The 24842-nt window shown below is 41.9% G+C and overlaps 1 protein-coding gene across 3 annotated transcripts in view; it reads left to right on the plus strand.

Moving 5' to 3' along the window:
- The window catches only part of ZNF385A (zinc finger protein 385A), a 257364-nt gene that overhangs the window by 193582 nt on the left and 38940 nt on the right, over positions 1-24842 (plus strand). For all 3 annotated transcript variants that reach the window (XM_069758715.1, XM_069758716.1, XM_069758717.1), the window contains one exon: positions 12526-12636. In XM_069758715.1, the coding sequence (XP_069614816.1) occupies positions 12526-12636 (111 nt within the window). The remainder of the gene's footprint in view (positions 1-12525; positions 12637-24842) is intronic.

Below are 24842 nucleotides of genomic sequence, written 5' to 3' on the forward strand. Positions count from 1 at the left end.
CACCATGGACTCAGATCCTGCAGTGCCAGACGTGTCCCACTGCTTAAGCCAGTACATGTCCGGGCCCGTCTGAAGTTTGCTAGAGAGCATTTGGATGATCCAGAGGAGTTTTGGGAGAATGTCCTATGGTCTGATGAAACCAAACTGGAACTGTTTAGTAGAAACACAACTTGTCGTGTTTGGAGGAAAAAGAATACTGAGTTGCATCCATCAAACACCATACCTACTGTAAAGCATGGTGGTGGATACATCATGCTTTGGGGCTGTTTCTCTGCAATGGGGCCAGGATGACTGATCCGGGTACATGAAAGAATGAATGGGGCCATGTATCGTGAGATTTTGAGTGCAAACCTCCTTCCATCAGCAAGGGCATTGAAGATGAAACGTGGCTGGGTCTTTCAACATGACAATGATCCAAAGCACACCGCCAGGGCAACGAAGGAGTGGCTTCGTAAGAAGCATTTCAAGGTCCTGGAGTGGCCTAGCCAGTCTCCAGATCTCAACCCTATAGAAAACCTTTGGAGGGAGTTGAAAGTCCGTGTTGCCAAGCGAAAAGCCAAAAACATCACTGCTCTAGAGGAGATCTGCATGGAGGAACGGGCCAACATACCAACAACAGTGTGTGGCAACCTTGTGAAGACTTACAGAAAACGTTTGACCTCTGTCATTGCCAACAATTTACAAAGGATATATTACAAAGTATTGAGATGAAATTTTGTTTCTGACCAAATACTTATTTTCCACCATAATATGCAAATAAAATGTTAAAAAAAAACAGACAATGTGATTTTCTGGATTTTTTTTTCTCAGTTTGTCTCCCATAGTTGAGGTCTACCTATGATGTAAATTACAGACGCCTCTCATCTTTTTAAGTGGTGGAACTTGCACTATTGCTGACTGACTAAATACTTTTTTGCCCCACTGTATGTGGTACAAATTGCAGAAGATCTGTATTCTGGAGAATACAAATTTTTGTAAAATTGGAGGAGAATTTATCTCAGATTGAAAAAATTTGCCCATCTCTATTCTGACTTTTTAGTCCTGTATTAAAATATTATTACAAATCCAATATACAGTTCCTCATCCGAATTACTGACGAATCACCAGACATGAGTGAAAATGGCTATCATTATACATAACGTATGTTTCATTATGACGTGAGATTTGGGCTGCCGTCACACTATCAGTATTTGGTCAGTATTTTACCTCAGTATTTGTAAGCCAAAACCAGGAGAGGGTGATAAATACGGAAGTGGTGCATATGTTTCTATTATACTTTTCCTCTGATTGTTCCACTCCTGGTTTTGGCTTACAAATACTGATGTAAAATACTGACCAAATACTGCTAGTGTGATGGCAGCCTTAGCTGTTACCTCATGCTGTAGGTTTTTCCTAATTTTTTACAACCCCCTTCTTAGAATGTCAATTTTTTTTTTGTTATAATCGTCTAGTAGAAATTTAAGATTCACTAATGAGGGAACAATCTGTTCCCCCTTCCGTGGAGTCATGCAATGCTGAGAACTAACAGGTTCTCCTCGTCAACTGCCACAAAGCATGACACTCAGATGACATTGTCACCATCTGCCTAGTCAGCTGTATACATATAGAGAGATCACAAGATTTAGTACGTGAAGTATTTGATTGGACAGTAATGTCAGGGTTTTATTTTTCATCCCAGGAGAAACTCCAAGATCACTGCAGCATGGGAGGTCGTCTGGCAAAATAATAGAATTATAAGCTTCTCTTTAGAATTATTCTATAATCTACTTACCTTTCTGTAATCAGTAATTTTCCCTGTCTTTCTTAATTATTTGCTGCTTACTTAGCACACAATTAGATTGAAAAGGTCATTTTTAGGGGTCTATGTAAATTCTATTATTATAGATTACCTCTTATTACGTAGCACAACCCAAATGCCAAAACATCAAGGTCTGACTGTAATTACCCCAAATTAGATTGCTGCTGGCCGAGGAGACCCACTGCCCGACACCTTTGGTGGCAGATTAGCTCTAGGGAGAATAAAAGGATCATGCCACTGAAATTCAGCAGAGCAGATCCTTCTCTCCAACGCTCCTATCTATAGTGGCAGATTCTGCTGAGTTTCCTGGTAGATTTCAGTCTGGGCAATAAGGCTCTGCTCACATCCAGGTATTCCAGTCAAGGTTCCATTGTTTTTTTTATAGCATGCAATGTTATTCTTACTATCAAAAATGCCAAAAGCCTTATGAAAATCTGATGGAAACTATAATTAGTCAACGGGATTCATCAGGATTAGATGGTATGGGTCTGATCATTTAGTTTAAAGGGAATCTGTCAGCAGGTTTTTGCTACCTAATATGAGTTCAGCATGAGGTAGGGGTTAAAACACAGATTTCAACAATGTGTCACATGTCAGGCTTTGTGCTGTTGTTTACTGACAGTGAAGGTTTTATCACCTGTTGATTATCATTGTCCAGGCATGCATGCTAGTCCAGCTCCGCCCCCTCCTGTGATAAGCGGCTCACTGTCAATAGACTATATACCTTAATCATAACAAAATAGAAGAAAAATTATTCAGCTCACCCTCCTAAGGGCCAGCAATCAGAGGAAACACAGGAGCTTAGGAGAGTTACAGGCAATAGGGGATACAGCACACATGAATAGGTAAAATCAATGTTTATTCCAAAATTGTTGAAAATCTTTCCATCAGTGTATATTCTGTAAAAAGATTAACCAGAGAGTTTAAAGGTTCTAAACGCGTAATAACTCACATGTCTTATAGATCTTTTTATGGGATATATACTGAGTACATTTTTTTTTTACAATTTTGGAATAAACATTGATTTTATCTACTCCCCTGTGTTGGATCCTTGCTACCTGGAATGTGCTGTAACTTGTATTATTTAATAAGAAGGATCATTATCATACGTGTTACAGTGTAACAGATTTTTTTTGCATGTATTATAAATACAGAAAATATTTACTTTCTTTTACTTTTAATAGCAAAAAAAAAAAAACTAGTGAAGGAAAAAGTAATTAGCGCTGGACCGGATGGGTATTATTTTTATATTAATTGCAGGGAAACTTTGTTTCATCTATTTTAGGGCGGCTTTTATATTTATAGACAAGCAACAATGTTTCTGTTCACTTGACTGTCAGCTGGTGAGAAATATAACAATACTGTTTATTCTAGAGATCTATTAAAGTACAAGAGGTGTTACATGATGTTGATACACTAACAGCAAACATTACATTTATTCTAGAATCACACGGTATATTGATTATATGTGGCATGGAAACTATTTTTATTATTATTATTATTTATATAGCACCATTAATTCCATGGTGCTGTACATGAGAAGGGGGTTACATACAGAGTTATAGATATCGTTTACAGTAAACAAATTTACAATGACAGACTGGTACTGAGGGGAGAGGACCCTGTCCTTGCGGACTTACATTCTATGGGATATTGGGGAAGAGGCAGAAGGTAGGAGCGAGGCGGCGGCTCTGGCGATGGCAAGGCGGCAGAATGGTTATTGCAGGCTGTAGGCTTTCTTGAAGAGATGGGTTTTCAGGTTCCGTCTGAAGGAGAATATGTATTTTATAAACAGTAATTACTAGAAAACATGGCCCGTGGTTCGATGTGGATTCCAGTCCCAATGACAATTTACGGAATAGTGATATAAGCTGCTTATAATTCGATTATGCATTGACATTGGATTGACATTTCTTCATGGTGTAATAACAATATTCCGCACTGTGAAGGGCACTGGGAAAGATGCAAACGACACAGAACAATGTGCAAAGTGTTTAGGCTTGGAAAATGGAGCAGTAGAGGAATAGAGCACCAGAACATAGGGTAAAACCCAAATGGAGGAAGATACTGAATTAATTGGTGGTGCGCTCCCAGAGTGGTTGTGTGAGCCAACACTACTAATCAAGAATGCCAGATGCTGCTGTCCTATGGCTGGATGAAGAAATCCACCAGAAGACTATGACCAGGATGGACAATTCACATTTCTAATAAAATTCTCTTGACGTGGTGAAGTTGAAGGTTTTTATTGCCACAAGGCGTTTCAAACTGATGTCTTTTTCAAGTGTAAAAACCATGTCGGTATGTCGGTTTTTGCTCTTTAACCAGACACCAGTTTTCGAAACACATTGTGGAAATAAAAACCTTCACTACGTCAAGAGAATTCTATCTCAGCGGTGCAGCCTACTATAAACGTGAATCATCCACTTGGTCAAGTGTTTAGGTTTTAGTTCATGATATCAATCAATTTGTCTTCGCTCCTAGAGCATTTACCCTTCTCTATCCTAGAGCCTCCATTATGTATCCATGGAAGGCTCCCTTTATTGAGTTTATGGATGTGTTGGTCTTTGCTAGTTTACAGGACCGTGTGTGGCTTAAGCATTGACAACAGAGCAGGATTGTTTGCCACCATATGGCCCCATAGAGACTTGCTGTATAATAAAAGGGACATGAATTCTGCAAATAAATGATGTACTTAAGTGAGGGCATAGATAGAGTACAGATGACCCCACAGCCCTCCAAAATTAGTTTTCACGCTGGCTTTTTATGCGACTCCATTCTTGACATCCATCTCTAGACCTTCTGACCCCTGCCTACCTTTTTCCGTGTTGATTTTATTATTTAATTGTCCTCTTCGGTTACTACATAGAGTGCTGGAGCCTGCGCAGAATTACACAGCTCGTAGAAAACATTATTGGGTTTTCCCTTGCAATGGTCCATTAAAATGCATGGATCAGTTTAACGATATCCATCCCCTTGACTTGGAGATTTACAGGAATTTCTGCTTAGGCTACGTTTACATTTGCGTTGTTGGGCGCAGCGTCATCGACGGATACCAACGCATGCGTCATGCACTCCTATCTTTAACATGGGGGGCGCATGGACATGCGCCGGTATGCGTTGTAATGCGTTTTACGACGCATGCGTCATTTTGACGCACAAGACAGGGCGCAGACGACGCTACTTGTAGCGTTTTCCCTGCGCCAAATTTCCTGATCTTTACTATCTTATGACAATGCATGTGTCACAAAATGCTGCGTTGTGTATATGCGTTGTGGGTTGCGTCGCCGACGCTGTGCCCAACAACGCAAATGTGAACGTAGCCTTAGCTATGACAATCTAAACAACAGTATTTCTCTATTAGTATCTTTAGGCTTCTATGCAAATCATATTGAAAGGATCCATGCAGACATAGAGGTGCCACGTTTGCCTCAGCGTGAAGAACCAATAAACATATGGCTTTCCAATGACAATGTCTTCTCATTAAGTGTCTTGTGGTTCTAAAATGTGCTGTGCCTTGGCAACATTTATCACTTCTTTATAATGGTTACACCTTCTTCTGCATTTCCTCCAGACATGTTTTCCTGCATCATGACCTGAATTCGAGCCGCACAGTGCAAGGTTGAGCAGAATTCTTAATAAATGACCCCACTTTCCCCCAATTGTCCATAATCCCACTAGATTTCCAAATTACACCTCTACTATAACATGGCAGATGTGTTCGGTCTCTCCGTAGCAACATCAGTCACCAATCCGCGAGGACCACGGCGAGATTGATGTAATAGACATTGATGCTGGGGGGGGGAGGATTACCCACATCAAATAATCCAACCTTTAGGATTAATTCTCTAAACCAGCTTTAGCTTTTCTCTGCAATCTTCCATTTCTCGTGTAGTAATTCAGTATTCACGTTGTGATGACAATATGGCACATCTTTGAACTGATATCTCCAGGCCCGGCTGATACTAATGATCTGTCCATGGATTATGGTCTGGGAGGGACTCCTGCACCAATGTCACACTGAATCAGCTTGGAGAATTAAAATATATCTTATGGCATTGGCAAATGCTTCATTTAATAGACCAGTTGCTGAATATCCAATCTGATTACATGCTTCGTTCTCTAATTACTGGAGACAATTACATGGCATAATGTGTAACTAATATTGACCTTGCTTTTGAATACAAATTGCCAAATTGCCCCTTTCTCTTTATTTTCATATTTGACCATTTAAATATGTAAAAAACTCTTGATGAGTTTGAATGAAATGAGACGAGATTAATGAAATGTGCTATACTGTATATGATCTATTGCCCATTACCGATATTTGTGGAATATACCAATTGGACATAGATAATTGATTAGACAAATCAAATCCATCGGGTACATTTTTTTAGAATGCTAATTAAGCCATTAGGTATTGATAAAAAGCATTAGCTACTCCACATGAGATTTATACACTGGCAAATGGAGATTTTTAGATAAAAAAAACACATAAAAGACAATAAAATCCAGAATGTTTGCAACAGAGCAGTGCATATTAATAATCTTTATTTTTAATGATCTTTATTTTTATATAGCGCTAACATATTCCGCAGCGCTTTACAGTTTTGCACACATTATCATCACTGACCCTGTTGGGGCTCACAATCTAAATTCCCTATCAGTATGTCTTTGGAATGTGGGAAGAAACCAGAGTACCCGGAGGAAACCCACGCAAACATGGGGAGAACATACAAACTCTTTGCAGATGGTGTCCAAGGTGGGATTTGAACACAGGACTCCAGCGCTGCAAGGCTGCTGTGCTATCCACTGAGCCACCGTGCTGCCCCATATTGCATTGTAAAGATGAGTACCAGAAATAAATGAATGTACAAGTCACAAGTAATTAATACACTGGTCAAGGCACATATTATACGCACAAACATACATGTGCCAATTCATAGGTGAATGGCAAAAGTGCTCTTACCCATAGTATAATGCAATCTACAGAGTGACTGCAAGAACACAGTTCCCAATGCATGTTTCGCATGTTTAGATCTCGCGTCCTCAGGGGATCTGATGCGCTAAGCTGTTCCACAAAGCTACAAATGTACTGAACTGATATAGAATCAGATATCAACTGAATTCAATACATATTACATGATATAATTTTAAGCATGGTACTATTGTCTATGGTGAACGAGTTCTGCATAAAGTCATAACTCTATCAGGCGCTTTCAGATGCCAGTGATATAGGTGCACTTGGACATCTCTCATTTTTTGCTGAACTGAACTTAGATGACCATAAAACCTGATGTGAAATGGAATATGACATCTGTGATACTTACTATGAAATCATTCATTTTACGGTTGTGTTAAACTGGCCTGAAGGTTGAATGAAAGGCATCTACGAGTCACCCTAATTTTTCCATCAACCCCAGACTCAATATGTAAACAGCAGGATGATCATAACTGTAGATACACAAACAACTTAGCCCAAGAAACACATTTATTGCCTATCAACAGGATAACTGGTAAATGAATGAGGTATGGGGCTGAAGAGGTGACCGAACTAACAGAAAGCCCAGCTACTACTCTGCTAATTGCCTTATGAAAAGAATAGTCTAGTGTTAAAGAGGTTGGCCCACGAAAATCATTTATCACCGATCTCCAGGATAGGAAATATTCTTTTGGGCTCCCACTCACTAGAACCACGGTTCTGATCTTCTCCCCAGGATACTGTAATTATTATTCAATCTCTTCTTGAAGGAGGGATCAGAACATCAGTTGTAGTGGTCATGGGGCAGAGGAAAATAAACAAGTATGGCATTAGGAAATCTTCATCAGTTCCATATACACTGAATAAGTCAGTAATGTGTCTAAATGACCAGTGCTCTATTCAATCTCTTCCGGAGAGGGGTTTAGGACCTTTGTTCTAGTGGGTGCTCGGGATACCGGCAGTGGGACTCCCAGAGATCATACATTTACTACCTATCCTGGGGATAAGTGATACATGTAAAAATCTTTTACATGGCATTTGTCAGAGTAGTAGCTAGAGTCTCCATTGCAAAGGGCAAGCAACTTAACTCTATCAGCCCTATATCTTCAGTTAAGGAAAGGTCTGCTTACATGGACCAACTCGGGGCACGATACAACCGCCCATCAGTAAACTTTTACCCATTAGCGGTCATTTACTGCAATAAACGATGCACACAGGGCAATCTATGGTACATCGCTCAGTGCACACAGGCTGCCATAGTTATCGGCAGTGGGAGTCCTGTTCACATAGGACAATGCACCAAGGAGAACAATGAACTTTTTACACAGCACAAAATGGTGGATCTGCATTTTTCTTGTTGATCTGATGAGCAGCAGTCTTTTTATACGGCAAGATAATTATGAAACAAGTTTTTAATTAACGCTCAGTCACAATGATCTTGCAGTGTACATGCAGCTTAAAGGGGTTATCCCGGACTTTGATAATTTTTTGTATGGGGCTAAGAAGTTACCAGCAGGTAGTTGGTAACTACCTGCCTATTCTGCCAAGTGATGATCTCTGCCGGATTAGAGCGGTCACGTACAGACATTATCCTGCTTCTGTATCACGTCGACAGAGCAACATCTTCTCTTGCACTCCGCTTTGTCTATGGGACGTCACTGCAGACGTCATGCTGGTGGACAACCGGCTCACCACTGCTTAACTGTCAGGATCCGGCTGTCAATCAGCGTGACGATGGCAGTGACGCCACTTCCACAGAGCACACCAGTAGAGAAAGAATTGCTATTTTGATGTGATGAAGCTGGAGAACGCCAACTGAGCTGGCAGAAATCATCGCAACCAAGACAGTGGGGCTTATTGGTGCCCCTTGGAGCCACTCGCTAGCTAGACCAGATATATGCTGATGGGTAGTCTGACGTTTAGTAATACTATTAAACTTTCCCAGTTCTCTAATTTTTAAACTTGGCTGAATTACCAGGTCAGAAGTATCTAAAGTTCCAGACTAAACATTGCCCTGGAAAGAGAATTCTTGATAATCTTTTAAATCCTAAAATCTACTTCATATGTGCTGTTTGCTCCATTTCCCGAAGCATCTGATGATACAGCATTATTATGTGTCAGGGTACGCTGCGTCCAAAACGCTGCGTTCTACTACATTAGAAGCACAGTGGATGAGATTTATAGAAATCCCATGCCCACTGTGCTTCTATTTACCGCTCCGTATACTCACCTGCGGTGCGGGTTTACGAGTAGACATGAGCGAATATCGTCGGATTCCTCCTTATTCGGCTCGCTAATAGAGCTTTCTGAATAGCCGCAGTGGGAACCCGGATACCTGGAGCGCTCCCGATAATCAGGTGTCCGGCGCTGTGACACATGCAGCTGCGGCGTCGGACACCTGATTATCGGGATCGCTCCAGGTATCCGGGTTCCCACTGCGGCTATTCAGAAAGCTCTATTAGCGAGCGGAATAAGGAGGAATCCGACGATATTCGCTCATGTCTATATACGAGCCGCAGCATGTTAATTACGGCAGCGGAGATGCCACTCATTAGATGCATTAAATCCGCATAGCTCACTAAGAACAGGAGAATTGAACTACGTGATTAGAACGCAGCATTTTGGAGGCAGTGAAAAAATGCTGCTTCCAAAACGCTGCTATCCATGGGCACACAGCTTTAACATTTTACAGTCTTTCACCCCATACCCTTTACTTTCCCATTCACCATGAAGTACATGTGGGATGGATATACTGCACATAAAGGTTTATTATTGTACTGAACTGCGCCAAATACTAATTGTAAGTTCATGTAGATTCCCGGAGATCCAGGACATGTGATATAATCTCATTGCAATTCATGTTTTTTTTTGCCGAGAGAACAGTAATTAAATTACCTTCTCAGTTATAATTGCTGAGAAATTAACATAGTAACGGGCTTTCTCTGCAAACAGGATGTGGGAGAAAAGTAAATACATTCTTTTTACGCTAAAAAACGCAGCTATGTAGCTTGCATATTTTCTGTTCTTGCTATCTCCATGCACGAGAGTACTGCCAGATCTCCCTTTTCCTGTAGTATTTTACTGATGGTCCCTATCATTCTAATGAATCGCAGTGATCAAACAGATCCCGCTTGTTCTCTGTTTGCAGAGTAATGAAGGCTCCACCACAGACCAAACAAAAATGTCTGAAAATGATAATACATTGTCAACAAATCCCACTAAAGTGATAGATACATTGTAAGATATTCAATGTTAGGAAAGGAAGAGGATTCTGAACAGGCGATCCCCTCTATTAAAGGGTTTGACACCTTTCAGAAAACGTTCTCCTTTAGCAGTGGTCCCCAACCTGTAGCTCGGGAGCCACATGTGGCTTGTGGGCCCATATTGTGTGGCTTGCGGCTCTCTGATAACTTAGTGCTTTAGGACTAGGTCTAGCAAACAGGTAGGAAGAGCAGGTCTCCAGACGTTTCTGTGCTACCCCGCATGGAGGAGCAGATCTGGGTGTGCATATACTGGCCCATCGGGGGTGGAGAGATAAAAATGGTAATCTAGAAATAGGATGATTCCAACTGAAGCGATGAAGACATGGGACACTATGGTCCACCACAGACCCTGCTCCCCCGCATCCATGTTTTTAATCTTCATGCAATAAAGAGGATATTTTTTACAAGACCATAGAGTGCCATCTCTTCATTGCCCCACTTGGATTCTTCATGACGTTGTCCGTCTGAATTGTTGCACTTATGTCCGTGAAGCAAACCGCTGCCAGCCTCCCGTGGACTGACAAAGGTATGCATGTTGTTTGGTTTAGTGCCGGCGTTTCTACTTTGTGAATAATGGAAATAGGATGATGCTGCCAGATATTGAGGGTGCTTGAAGCTGGATACATTAGTGTGGTTCGGAATGCTTTATACGAGAATACCCAGTGGGGATAAAGTGGGAACCCCTGGTCACAAGTATACTGCCTATAAGACAGGGCCGTACAGATATCTGTTATGGACTGACCTAGGTTACAGTAGTTGTATTGCAACCACCAGGGGCAGCATCGGCAGGTAGCATAGTCAGGGGGATAGCCAAGGAGTTGATACACGGAAGCAGCGGTATAATCTTAAAATGAAGGGGCAGGTGAAAGGAAGCTTGACTAGAGGCTGGTAACTCAATAATCTCGCAAGGAAGGGAGTGCAATGCCAGGTTTAAATAGGGTGTTCAATCAGGGTGGAGACAATCAGAAACAACACAGGTACAAGTATCTGGGTTAGCAGGGAACTGTCCAGCGAGCTGAATAGCTCAGAGGGAAGATCTTTGGCTGTCATTATACAGGTAATAGGGGGGCTCTGGGTGTCACTACTCGCAGGGCTCTGGATGTGGCTCATGACCATCTGTCAGAGCCGAATGTGGCTCTCTGGTTAATAAAGGTTGGGGACCACTGTCCTATTGGTTGTGGTAGCTATATAAATAAATGGGTATTACTAACTTTGAGTGGGTCAAGCGCCATATCTTCATTGTTGCTTTAGTTTCTGTTGTTTCTTTGCCATGCTGACGTCACATTGACAGAACTGCAGTCAATCAACTCAGCGGCTCTGCCCTTGTAGATAGGAAGAGCTGCTGATTGACTGCAGCATCACTTTGTCAGCGCTGCAGACAAACAGATACCAGGGAAGCAGTGGAGCGCTAAGTAATAGTAAGTTTTCTGAAAATGGACAACCCATTAACTACAGCTGACCCAACGCATGAGATAGTTGTCAGCTGCATGTTCATTGGGCATAAAGCCATCTCTCCAGACTTGTCCATACACTCAGCTTGACCTATCGGTCATATATTTTCAATAGGGAGAAGGGAGAAAGTTGCTGCCAGACTCCTCCTGTGTCCCAAGAAAAGGGACGTAATGTTTAGACTTCAAGTTTCCAATTCTTCTTTCCCCCGTTATCATCTGTCAGGAGGCTCACATACACATCAGATGGTCATCCAGGCCCCCTGAAGTCGGCGAGTTCAGCTGCCTTTTACCTAATGTACAGTATGTCGGGTGCTCTAAAAAATTCCTAATTGGGTATATAAAAAGGATACTTTAAAATAGACAAGCCTTTTAATGAGCAAGAAATAACTAAGTACAGAAAGGCACAATATTCCCTGTTTGGAGGTAACATTATCATGGATTTGAGTTTATGCTACATTCTACTTTTTACAATGCAAGGAAAGATTTATTCATTATGAAAAGCATCACAGAGAAACTGAAGGAATATTGTATGTGGCAAGACTGCAAAAAGACTTGAAGCGATCAAGTACCTCAGCAAATATTTTTCATTGTCATTTTAACGGCTCGTTATTCTGGAAACAGTTTACTGTAACTGTCAGTTTATCTCTGACTTTTGGGTTTGGCTCATGGATGAGTGATCAGGGTGGATTTCCCTTGGGGAAGGGTGGGAGGATCAAGCATCTTATAAAACTAAATAAAGAGTTCTTGCTGCAGAAACTTTCTGTAAAACATTCCCAGCAGCAGATCTGTTGGATGGAGCACATCCCCATGTAGCACAGGCCGGCCGGATCATTCTCTACTGCTGTAGCCTTGCTGTGCCGAGCACCTGTGTGCACAGTGTCTTACTGGGAATAGTTATTAGCCTCATTCATGCTCTGTGGGAGAGAAATGAATCTGTGGAGAGCAGAGCATGGTTCCTTCAGCTGGCTTTCCATTAGTATGAGTTTCTTGTTGGTGTTTTTTTGACGGGAAATTGCTTGTGCTCTGTCTACACAGATGGACCCCGTCCACAAACCTGTGATCAGCCCTAGCTTTGGCATCCCACTGATGAAGACAAAACGGCCGGTCATTTCCTGCAACGTGTGTCAAATCCGCTTTAACTCGGAGGTAAGTGCAGAATTCTACAACGCGGAGATCTACAAGATCAATTCTCTAGGTAGAGGAGACCTGGGTGACCCGTATCGTAATGGGAAGTGTCATGCTGTGGGGTCTTTGGAGGCTTTTGATGAGTGCAGCACTATTATGGGACTGCTTGAGTTGGATGCTCACCGTAGAAGTCAATGGAAATCTACATTATTGTATGAATGCGGCCAGATGATACTATAAAAATCTCCATTGAAAAGTTTTGAAAGTTTCAAATCTTAAACCAATTCCCATGATCTAATATTCATGCACCTTTCATTACATTTTATACCTACTTATGTTTCTTTGACCAAGATGGACCATAGATTGCTATAATGTTCATCTGCTTTCTCCCGCACAGCTTGTCACTTTCTTTACTCCCAACTTTTTATATAGTTAACACTTTGGTTGCCAGCAGGATTCGCCTTATGTTAAGATGCTTCTGATTGCTTGTAAATGGTGATTGAAACTTGTGTCCCAGCCAAGAGATTTGAGTGCGCGGCGGCGCTCAGGAGTCACCCCACATACAATGGCAATTAATTGTGGCAGACCCATAGCTCTGTCTGATTGATTCCCATGTAATCTGCCTCCGCTAGCTCTTGTTAACTGTCCTGCTCTTGGAACAGCTGTCCGAACAGCTGGGCCGCTGAAAATGATATTTTAGCTCTCCCGCACCCTACAGAAGAGGGGGAAGTGAATCGGGAGGTGCACACCCCTGGGAGCGCTTTTGTTTATTTCCCATTCGCAGCTGCATGTTTCGATTGAAGACAAAAATCCAGAGGAGATTGGACCAGAATTTATTATCTCCATAGATGTGTAGCCATAGATGTGATTTTAGGAACATCTGTCTCAATGAAGCTGCTGCTGACTTTGGATTGTGTCAGATAACGTAGCCTTGCGCATATTGCACAGTCCTGTACGCCTCCTTTCCTCCCAGTTCATAAACATTTGCATAGTACGCCTTGTTTCAGATTCCCTTACCAAGAGAATCAGCTACAAGAATATATAAAGTCAGCATCAGATGAAGGCCTCTTCCTGAGTCTTCCTTATCTACAAACAGGCTATCCTGAAAGAATCGCCCCCTGGGGAAATGAACCACTGCTCAGATACTTCACATTATTAAGTGGTTCATGTTGGAAACATCTGCTATGTTAGCGGTTGTCCTACAGCCTCAGAGCATTGCTCTCCCCTAGACAGTCAGGAGATACTTTATAAGGCCAGGGTCACACGATCTAAGATTCACTCATCCTAGAGAATCCGGTTGATTATGCTAATGACACTGTGATCATACTCTGATCAGATTTTGATGCGATTGTTAGCATAGTGTGATACAATTCTCTAAGATGAGAAGAAGATGGAGAACAACATTTCTCCATCTTCTTCATTCTGTAAGTACGGGAAAATCGGACTCCACTCAGATGTCATCTGAGTGCAGTCTGATGTTTTCCAAGCACCCATAGACTAGAATGTATGAGTGTCTTCTGACTTCAGAGTGAAATCGCAGCATGCTGTGATTTTTTTCACTGATACTGTCAATGAAAAAAAAATGGTCATCAGCATTGCCCCATACAATAACATTAGTGTTGATTGGTATCTGATGAAAATCGGGTAGCACCCGCCTGATGTCTATGGTGGTGTGAGCAAGCCCTAACTCACCGAGTCACACGTGCGACTTCCGGTTAATTTAAAGACACCCGGTGCTGATATCTGTTAGGTTTTCCTAATTCAGCAGATCATGTCGGTTGTTCTAATCTACTATATAAAGCTGAATGTGTGTATGTGTGTGTGTGTGTGTATGTGTGTGTGTGTGTATGTCCGGGATTGGCATCTGCACCGTCGCAGCTACAGCCACAAAATTTTGCACAGTCACACGTCTGGACCCCGAGAGCGTCATAGGCTATATTGTGAGGCGAAATTTTAACCCCGCGCGTTCCAATTCACCAAACAATTTTGCCCCTATCTACATAATGGGGAAAAAAAGTGAAAGGAAAAGTTTTGGAAGCGTCGCAGCTACAGCAACAAAATTTTGCACAGTCACACGTCTGGACCCTGAGAGCGTCATAGGCTACGTACGTTGTGAGGTGAAATTTTAACCCCGCGCTTTCCAATTCACCAAACAATTTTGCCCCTATCTACATAATGGGGAAAAAGTGAAATGAAAAGTGTTGGAGGCGTCGCAGCTACAGCCACAAAATTTTGCACAGTCACACGTCTGGACCCTGAGAGCGTCATAGGCTATGTTGTGAGGTGAAATTTTAACCCCGCGCTTTCCAATTCACCAAACTATTTTTCCCCCAAATTGACAGCTGCCAGATGTGAACAAGGGGGACTTAAAGAATGAGAGCGATGGCGCAAAAGAGTATATACCGATCAGTTGCTAAGGTGGCGCCCCGACATGAGATACTCACCACACATGGGGATATGAACACACACACAAAATGCGCCACACACTACCACGTGCTTGAACACATATACCACCCTCAGCACACATTTCACCACACATACACCAACCTCGCCACATAAAAGTCGAAACACAAAAGTCGCCGATCAAAACTCACCACGCGCAAAACTCGCCACATGCAAAAACTAGGCTCACGCAAAACTCGCCACAAGTGCAAAACTCACCTCATGGAAAACTCGCCACACGCAAAACTTGCACAAGCGGAAAAATTGCCACATGCACAAAAGTTGCAACACATGCAAAAGTTGCCTCACACAAAACTTGCACATACTCAAAAGGCACCAGACATAAAACTCACCATGTGCAAAACTCGCCATGCGCAAAACTTGCTGCACACAACTTGCTACACTAACCTGTCATATGCAACTCGACACACAAAAAGTTGCTACACGCATGTTGCCACACAAAACTCATCTCACAAAAGTCGCTACATGCATGTCGCCACACACAACTCAACACACACAAATTGACAGACGAAACTCGCCCTAAAGCACACACAAGTCTGGTATTAGCCTTCAAAAATAAAAATCTGATTAATAAGCAGACAAACTACAAGAGCAACAAATGTACCATATAGGAAATACAGCAGCTGTAAGTCACATGACCTGTCTATTATGTGTATGTGTGAGCTAATATATACTGCCAGGGGGAGGGCTTCCTGTTGGCTGGGGATTTATCAGGCTGCCAATTTATCTTACAAATACTGAGGTAAAAATACTGAGCAAATAACGTGTTAACGAGGTCTAATACAGGAGATCACACAGGTATATACTATATACAGGGGAGATGACACACAGATATATACTAAATACAGGAGAGATGACACACAGGTATATACTATATAGAGGAGGAGATGACATACAGGTACATACTATATACAGGAGGAGATGACATACAGGTATATACTATATACAGGAGGAGATGACACACAGGTATATACTATATACAGGAGCAGATTACCTACAGGTATATACTATATACAGGAGGAGATGACATACAGGTATATGCTATATATAGAAGATGACATACAGGTATATACTATATACAGGAGGAGATGACACACAGATATCTACTATATACAGGGGAGATGACACACAGGTATATACTATATACAGGAGGAGATGACATTCAGGTATATACTATATATAGAAGGAGATGACATACAGGTATATACTATATATAGGAGGAGATGACATACAGGTATATACTATATATAGGAGGAGATGACATACAGGTATATACTATATATAGGAGGAGATGACATACAGGTATATACTATATACAGGGGAGATGACACACAGCAGGTATATACTATATACAGGGGAGATGACACACAGCAGGTATATACTATATACAGGGGAGATGACATACAGGTATATACTATATACAGGAGATGACATACAGGTGTATACTATATATAAGGGAGATGACAAACATGTATATACTGAGGTGAAAATGAGAGGTGTGAGGTGAAAATGAAAAGGTGTGAGTGCAAAATGAGAGGAGTGAGGGAAAATAGTGTAGTGATCGGAAAATGACAGATGTGAGGTCGAAATGACAAGTGTTAGGCGGGAATGAGAGGAGTGAGGGAGAAAATGAGAGGTGTGAGGGAGAAAATGAGAGATGTGAGGGGGAAAATTAAAGATGTGATTGGGAAAATGAAAGGCGTGATGGGAAAATAAGACAAGTGAGGTGCTATAACTAACCACAGTTATTTACTATGCCCAGGCAACGCCGGGCTCTTCAGCTAGTCCCAGAATAATATCAGAGTGTAGTTCTCACTTTTTTCATCATATTCTCACATCAAATGGATGTGAAAGGCAGCTGAGCATTAATTGCTCTGAACATCATGATTCACAGCCATACTGTAAATGGTTGTTTATAAATCATAAAAAGCAGATCAGTGCTGATCTAGAGATCAGCTTTCTTTTTGCAGGTTGGTCATGCCCCCTACTTCAAATAGTTGTCTTATTCCATCTAGAAGAGGTTCCTGGAAGGGTCATGACAGTCTCACTTTCACGGACTAGAGCACAATGACAAGAGATTCCCTTTAATTTAATGTATTACCAAGTAAGTGATGACAGATGTGTAAGGAGACTTAAAGGCCATGCACTGATCTTCTTGGAAATTGAATATGAAACTTTCTTCAGAGAGGAAAAGGACTAGAACTCTAGTGCCACCTATTGTAGCAATCCTAAAAGTCATTATTGATTTTTCAATCTAGTGTATTTAAGTTTAGACAAAAAAAATTGTACTGATTTAGTAAAACTGTCTCAGTGTGTATAAAATCACACTTGCGGCTCTTTGAGATGAATGTGTAAAAATGTGTTCATGTGCTACTCGTGTGCATCAGGAATCACACATGGAAAGTGCATAGACCTACTATAGCCAGTGTGCTAGCGCACATTGGCGCTTTCCCACGTGAAATGGTAGTCTGCATAGAAAAAAATCAGAAGGGGTGCTACCGTACTTTGGTCCATTTTAGGGACCAGAATAATGCATGCAATATCATGACATATTCTCCACCATCCATAATGATGACACGCACACGGAGCTGCACATGGAGTAAGTCAAATCTGCAATTTCTGCACGCCACTGGTCTGTTTTTAAATGGACCCGGCCTTTAAATTATTATTAAAGGGGTTGCCTGACCTTTGGCTACAAGTCTGAAATCACTATATGTGACTGCAGACTTCTGAATCCTCATATCTCGCTCACTGCATGCTGTGAAGATTTTCTAGTGCCTGCACCAGGAACGGTGGGCATGACTCAAGTATGTAATTTGCATACTTACAGTCATGTGCCGACTAGACTTACTTTTGCAATGAGCGTGGCCAGACAAGTCTAGTTGAAATATGGCCAGAAGTATGCAACTCACATGACCACCCGGCGCCAACATCACCGGAGGAGAATCCAAACAACACGCAGTGCACGCAATGTGAGGATTTACAAGTCTGCAGTTACATAGAGTGACTGTAGACATGCAGCTTAAAGCCGCAGAATCCCTTTAGGATTTAATTTCTACCCCCAAAAATGAAAAGGTATCAAGAATATCAAACAATGAATAATCATACACTTGTATTTGCTCTGATAAATCAAGTGCCATCTCCTTAAAGGTGACTCAAATTTGGCATGTACAAGTGACGCATATTTTATAACGGGGTGGCGCGCTATAGCTACAGTATGTCGGAACATGTGAGCCCAGCCAAAATGTCCGAGACACAGGAAAGAAATATATCTTGGTACCGTGTAAGGCTTCTTTCACACTAGCGTCGGGCCCGGCCCGTCGCAGTGCGTCGGGCCGAGGTTACCGACGCTAGCGTTGCCTCCGCCGCACAACGGGTGCAGCGGATGCTGCTTTTCAGCGCATCCGCTGCCCCATTGTGAGGTGCGGGGAGGTGGGGGAGGAGTTCCGGCCGCGCTTGCTCGGTCGGAAAAGACGGTCCGTCGGCTGCAAAAAATGTTACATGGAACGTTTTTTGCGGCCGACGGTCGGCCGAAAAACGGCGCAACTGTCGCGCGACGGTTGCGACGTGTGGCAATCCGTCGCAATGCGTCGCGTAATGTTAGTCAATGGAGAAAAAACGCATCCTGCAAACACTTTTGCAGGATGCGTTTTTTCTGCAAAACGACGCATTGTGACGGATTGCAGTTAACGCTAGTGTGAAAGTAGCCTAAGCCAGTAGATAATCCATTTTTCCAGACCCCCACTACTGTGTTTTAGGCAGCCCCCAAATCTAATAAGCATCATCAAGAGCTCCCTGTCCTCTCCAACAGCTGTAGGTACCTTTCCTTGCAATCAGAAAAATGTAAAACGTGTCCATTTATAATGACCACGGACAAGATAAAGATCTCCAATTCACATCAGGACTACAAGATACCAGATAATTTCAGCTGCGACACTTCTAATGTGGTGTACCTAATTATTTGTACTAAATGTCCAACTGGGGGTCTGTATGTGGGGGAGACAGGGCAGAAACTGAGAACAAGAATGAACTCTCATCACCATACAATAAGAGAAAAAACAATGGGTCTACCTGTGGCCAAACATTTTTGTCTCCCAAATCATAACATTATGGACATGAAATTACTTGTGTTAAAAGGTAACTTCAAATCTCAGAGAGACAGAAGAGTCTGGGAATATAAGCTGATGACGACCTTTGACGCTCTCACTGCAGGAATGAATCTGTCACACGGATTTATGTCTTTTTACATCAACTAAGGAACTTGCCCCTCAGACTATGAGGGGTCATCACAAGAGAACCAGACCCCAATCAGAGGACAATAAAACAATCCTTATCTAAGAATCGGCCCAATATTTATGGACATAACTGTTTATCACTCATGGTAATTCTGCTTCATGTCACCTGTCTTATCCATGGTTTTTCCCTTTATTTCTATGCCATGTTGTGCATAAATATGTGATTCTTCAGAATTTGTATTGGTCTATGCCTGATGAAGAGACCTGTGTAGTCTCAAAAGCTTGCAATTTGTTACCATCTTTTCAGTTAGCCATTAAAAGGTATCAACCACTGAGGACTCTCAATTCTAAATATTTTACTCCTAGACAGTGAGTTTGCTCTTGTTCGCTCTTGTAATACTTACAAAGTGCCAGAGATCTCCAGTGCCTTGCAGGGATCAATTGGAAAAAAAGGCGTCATAGATCTCCGCTTTCTTCTATTTTTGCCGTGCAGCTAAAATTCCCGTCTTTCACATTTCCCCTTACATTTGGTGAATAATGAGGATTTTCTATTTATATCGACAGCCCCTGTTTGTGCCATTCTGCGAGGAGACTGTAAAACTTGTTTAATTACCTCCCACATTACATCTCATTACATTACATTACAGCTTAGCACGAAAGTCTACGAGCTGATCCCCTGAATAAGATGAGGGTTCTGCACAAGGGATCCCTGACAATCAATCACTGTTTATAGCCAAGTGTTAAATGAATTTTTTACACATAAAGAATTACTTACCAGTCCCTCTTGCCGCGGGCTGCATCACGTAGTGTTAAATTGGTCAATTAGAGTAGGACACCGTAGAAAAACACTGAGTTTCTTAAAATGAACCATTTACTGTGAATCTATCCTTTCCTTACAAAAAAATGTTATCGCCTACGCCATTCTTCATGGAATCACCATTTATTCATTCGGAACTAATGACGTTGCTGAGGCATAAGGCCACAATTATCCCCGCTACCAGCTGAAATAATAGGCTTGCTTCTCTTAAAGACAAGTATGGGTTTTCTATAATGGAGATTTTGCCTTTGGAATGTTTATGTCAATGATCTTGGCCCAAGATGTTCATGGGGAGGTATAATAAGACTAACTGTTCATTATATGGGTCAGAGATAAAAAAAACCCCATAATAATGTTTAACAGAAGGGAAAGATAGTGCAAGGATGGTATATAATACTGCATAATAATACCGCACATGTGCCTTACAATTCTAAATGTTTTGTGCAATGTTTCATTCCAAATCCCAATGGCTCAATGTCTCTGTCAATTCTTGTTTTTAGACCTTGGATTTAACGAAATTGAACCATATGTCTGTTTTCCTAGAGCCATTTATTTTTACAAAAAATGTACGGTATGTATGATTACAGGGCACAAACTTGATCGGTGCTTGATCCGGTCATGCAGTGAGGAGGATCAGGGTTCTCGCTGCCCCGGTTCTAGTAATCGGTGAGAGTCCCTTAGTGAGACCCTCATTCATCACCGACTTTATGGAAAAATGCACCAGAATTATGTAATTTAGACAGTTTTTGCCCCTCACAAGACAGTTTTAAAGTATCTAGAAAAAGGGGACAAACTCTTACAATGCACCAATTGTGCAAAAAACTGGGTATAAGCTAAAATATTGGTCTAATTGAAAGCAATCAAGAAATAACTTAAGGAAGGGATAATTGTGTTGTGAGTGCCAATGTGATAAATTTAATTCATTTTCTGCCCGTATATCTGGTCTAGATTAAGTTTTCCAATTTTAAGACATAATAAAAGGCATCTTAAAGGGGTTTTCTGGGCTTATGATATTGATAACCTAGCCTTGGGATAAGTCATCAATATCAGATCGGTGGGGTTCAATTCTAGACAATAGGAGCTGAAACACTCCAGTCTTTTTTTTTAATTTCTGCAATGGAGTGGTGCAACTAATGTAAGTTCACTGACCTTAGTAATATACTCACTAGCTGCTGTCTTCAGCTGTTCCTGACACTGATCTGGTCCCTCGTCACCACCATATGACCACAACTTCTGACTGAACGTAAGTCAGAGGTAACGGTCACACGATTTCAGTGTACGTCTATGAGATCCTCATTCTGACCTCATTCTGGCTCTCAGACTTACATTGGGTTGTGACTTCCGGATCGCCAAGCAAACACTACAGCGATCTGGCAGGTCACAATCTGCAGAAGACCGACCAGAGTGATGTCTATAACGATGAGATGGCAGCTGGCGAGTATAATACTATGGGCCGGGAACTTAGTGGCACCACTCCAGAGCTGCAATAAAAAAACCCGCTGGAGTGGTGCTTTAACAAAGAGAAATACTTAGGTCTCACGTAGATGTCCGTGGTGCTTTGGATCTTGGTGCGATTATGGACTACAATGCATGGACTGACCGCAGGTTTCCTAACCCAAGCGTGATGGCCCCATAGAAATATATTGAGGTATCATGCTCCGGTTGGGAGACTTGCGGCCAGTCCGTGCATTGCGGTCCATGATCGGACCAAAACCATGGACGTCTGCATGAGCCCTAAGTTGCAGATATGAACATACCATGGGTGCAGCCTGTGCAGAGGCCCAAGAAGTAAAGGGCACCGTTTCTACTTCCAAGCAGCTTCTATCTCAGACACATGGTAAAATGGTGCATTATTGGACTGCAAATGGCCCTGTGAGGCAGTGAGAGGTATTATATGCGAGGGTCGCTATGTATCTCCTAGGATGCGCATGGAAGAGTATTAAACCCACTGGAGTGCACTGCAGTAGTGGGGCAGTTCACTCCCTCCGGACTGGGTCTTACAAGTGGCCCATGGCCACAGATTCCATTTAAAAACTCTGCAGCAAAGGGTTGGGTGTGTCAGTGTTTGTTTGCAAGTGGCAGAGCAGGTGGCTCTGCAACGTCCAGCTTGTGTGAGGTAGCACAGAGACAAGAGCAGCGAACGCCTGGCACCCCGCAGTGTAATACGGTGGTGCAGTCGCCCTCGGCAACCGGTCTTGTATACGGACTCTTTTGATGTCCCGGCTGCGATCCAGAGTATACCGTGTGCTGTTCATTGTGTGAGTTGTTTGGACAATAAACACGTTTGCTGTGAACTTTGCTGTGGTCCCTGCCTAACTGTCACACTGACTGCACCAACCCCGCTGCACTACACCCCATATACTGTCCTTGCACATGAGCCTCTGAAGTACCTTTACTTTTGCAGGTGCCATTGTGATTCTTTTTATTATAAATGGCTTGAAATATTTTTCTAGTATACCTGATAAGCCAACAGTACCTATTTATCACTTTCCTTTTTGTGTCCTACTCTTTGCATTGAGTCGCTACCAACAGTGCCAAATCTGTATATGGCTCCTCTGGAGGTCAATGAGTGTTGTACAGTGATATCACCTTCCTCCCCAGTTTTAGCATAGGTTGGTAGGGAGAACAAGCAATATTCTTTACTAATGAAATTGAGCGCCATAAACGTATTAGGAAAACGTTCCAAACCATTTATGCTGTTGGTTTCCCAGAAAATAATTGTAACAGTAGGTGAGGTTTCAGAACGTGCATTGGCAGCAGCGACAGGGACATCTCCCACAGAATCGCTCCATAGCGTCTCCATTAAATATAAATTCACCTTTTATTCCGGATTCCGTTCCTTGCTGGTAATGTGCGTAAGGTAATTGTTTAATGCCTGCACGTCTTATGAAATTGATTAATGCTTCTCTACTAATGAGATTTCCTTTTTCTACCGTTGAAAGAAAATTATTTAATGAAAGCATAAGTAAAATTAAAGCTGAGGATTATCTAGGTTGAGCATATATCTATTTCCTTGACTAAGAAAAGCAAAAAAATATTTTTTTTCTTATTTCTAAGGATCACAGTGAATAAAAGCATTTAGAAAGTTTTAATACAATATGTTGTGAAACATTAGAGATATTTTAAATAGATTTAAAAAAAAATAAAATCTGAGTTTCTCAAGGGTAGAAATAAAGATTAAGTGAAATGAATGAATTGGCCTCAGCTTGACTGTGCAGTAAAATGAGAATTCCTTCCAGAACTGAAAATTCAATTTACGATGGCAGCGCAAACTATTAATGGTCCTGGTAATCTAGTAAGTTTCCACAATTCTGCTCTGTAGGGTAGACTGCCAGCAGAGTCCTGTTAATATACCATATGCTTCCTCGGTACAAGAGGCTGCCAAGGTGTTAGAAGATGAAAATATTACAAACCTGTATTATGGCAATTCACCTTCTGCTTGGGTTATAAAGTAAAATATGATAGTATGAGCAATTTAAAATAATGTTCAGCCCCGGATGAAAAAAATTAGAAAACTCTCAGAACTCACCATTCCCATGTCCACAAGCGAGTCTTGGTGTCTGGCATTGGCTACGTGCTGACGTCACGATGACATTGTGACTGCCAATCAGTGAGCTTCGTGGTCCTGAAAATGGATTTCCTTCTACATTGGCAGGGCTGCTGAGCTCACTGATTGGCTGACGCTGTGTCAACATGACGTCAGCAGCCAATGCCAGACATCGGAGAGCATCAGCGGACACTTGCTGGCAGACTCAGTGTGGGTGAGCACAGCGCGGTTTCTTATTTTTTAACATGCTGCAGCCTGGGGCCAAATATTATCTTAGAGAGAAGAACCCCTTTAACTATAAAGATGTTGATGCCATGCCCTACTCAAGGACAATAGGGCCAAAAAGTAAAGATGTGGAACCTATAATATTTAGGGAGACCATGTTACAGATATTGCATTTAGGCTCAGGGCATTTATGCCACGTAAAGGTGTAGCAGTATTAAAATCATACTTGCCTTCTTTTGGAAGGGGGTATGTGGGAGATTTTTTTCCATAATCGCACCCCCCTTTTTACAGTCCATGCCCAATTTTCCTCCTCACCAAATTCTAGCATCACAGGCAGGAAACTTTCTATAAATGGTACTTTCTGTGAGATTTCTGGTGTGGGAGCTTTTGTGGTGCCCCAGAGATTTGCCAACTTTTACAAGAGTCCAGGTGTTCTGCACTTTTTTCAGGAGCCTCCAGGACTTTCTGGGACAGTTGACAACTATCATTAGGCGACACATGATAAGTGAGGGGACCTGTTATGGAATTCGTCTTGGTTCTCAGAAGCATCAATGTACTCTGCTGAAGCCCCTTGATTTCCTGCAAATGTACACACAAGTCTTTGGTCGGAGTTTACACACAGATTAGTATGTTTTATTCTCTACACATAAAGAATCAGCACCATATGTGGGTTGACTTGTCAGAAGGGTAGGATTAGTTAATAACGTCCAGCCATGTATCTTCAGAACACCAGGAACAGTTTGGAGGCTAGCAATCTGAAAAGCGAAATGAATATGTGAGATCACAATTTAGCTATCCTCGCAAATATTATCATAACTGAAAGTGCTGCAATTACTCTCCAATCACCTCCTGGGATGTGCTGCACAGTCTATCCGTTATGATGAGCTGGGCCCATATTACCAGTCACCTCATTTTAATTATTGGTGAGCCACAACCCATA

The sequence above is a fragment of the Ranitomeya imitator genome, chromosome 3, assembly GCF_032444005.1.
Source record: "Ranitomeya imitator isolate aRanImi1 chromosome 3, aRanImi1.pri, whole genome shotgun sequence".
In the NCBI taxonomy this organism is placed as follows: Eukaryota; Metazoa; Chordata; class Amphibia; order Anura; family Dendrobatidae; genus Ranitomeya; species Ranitomeya imitator.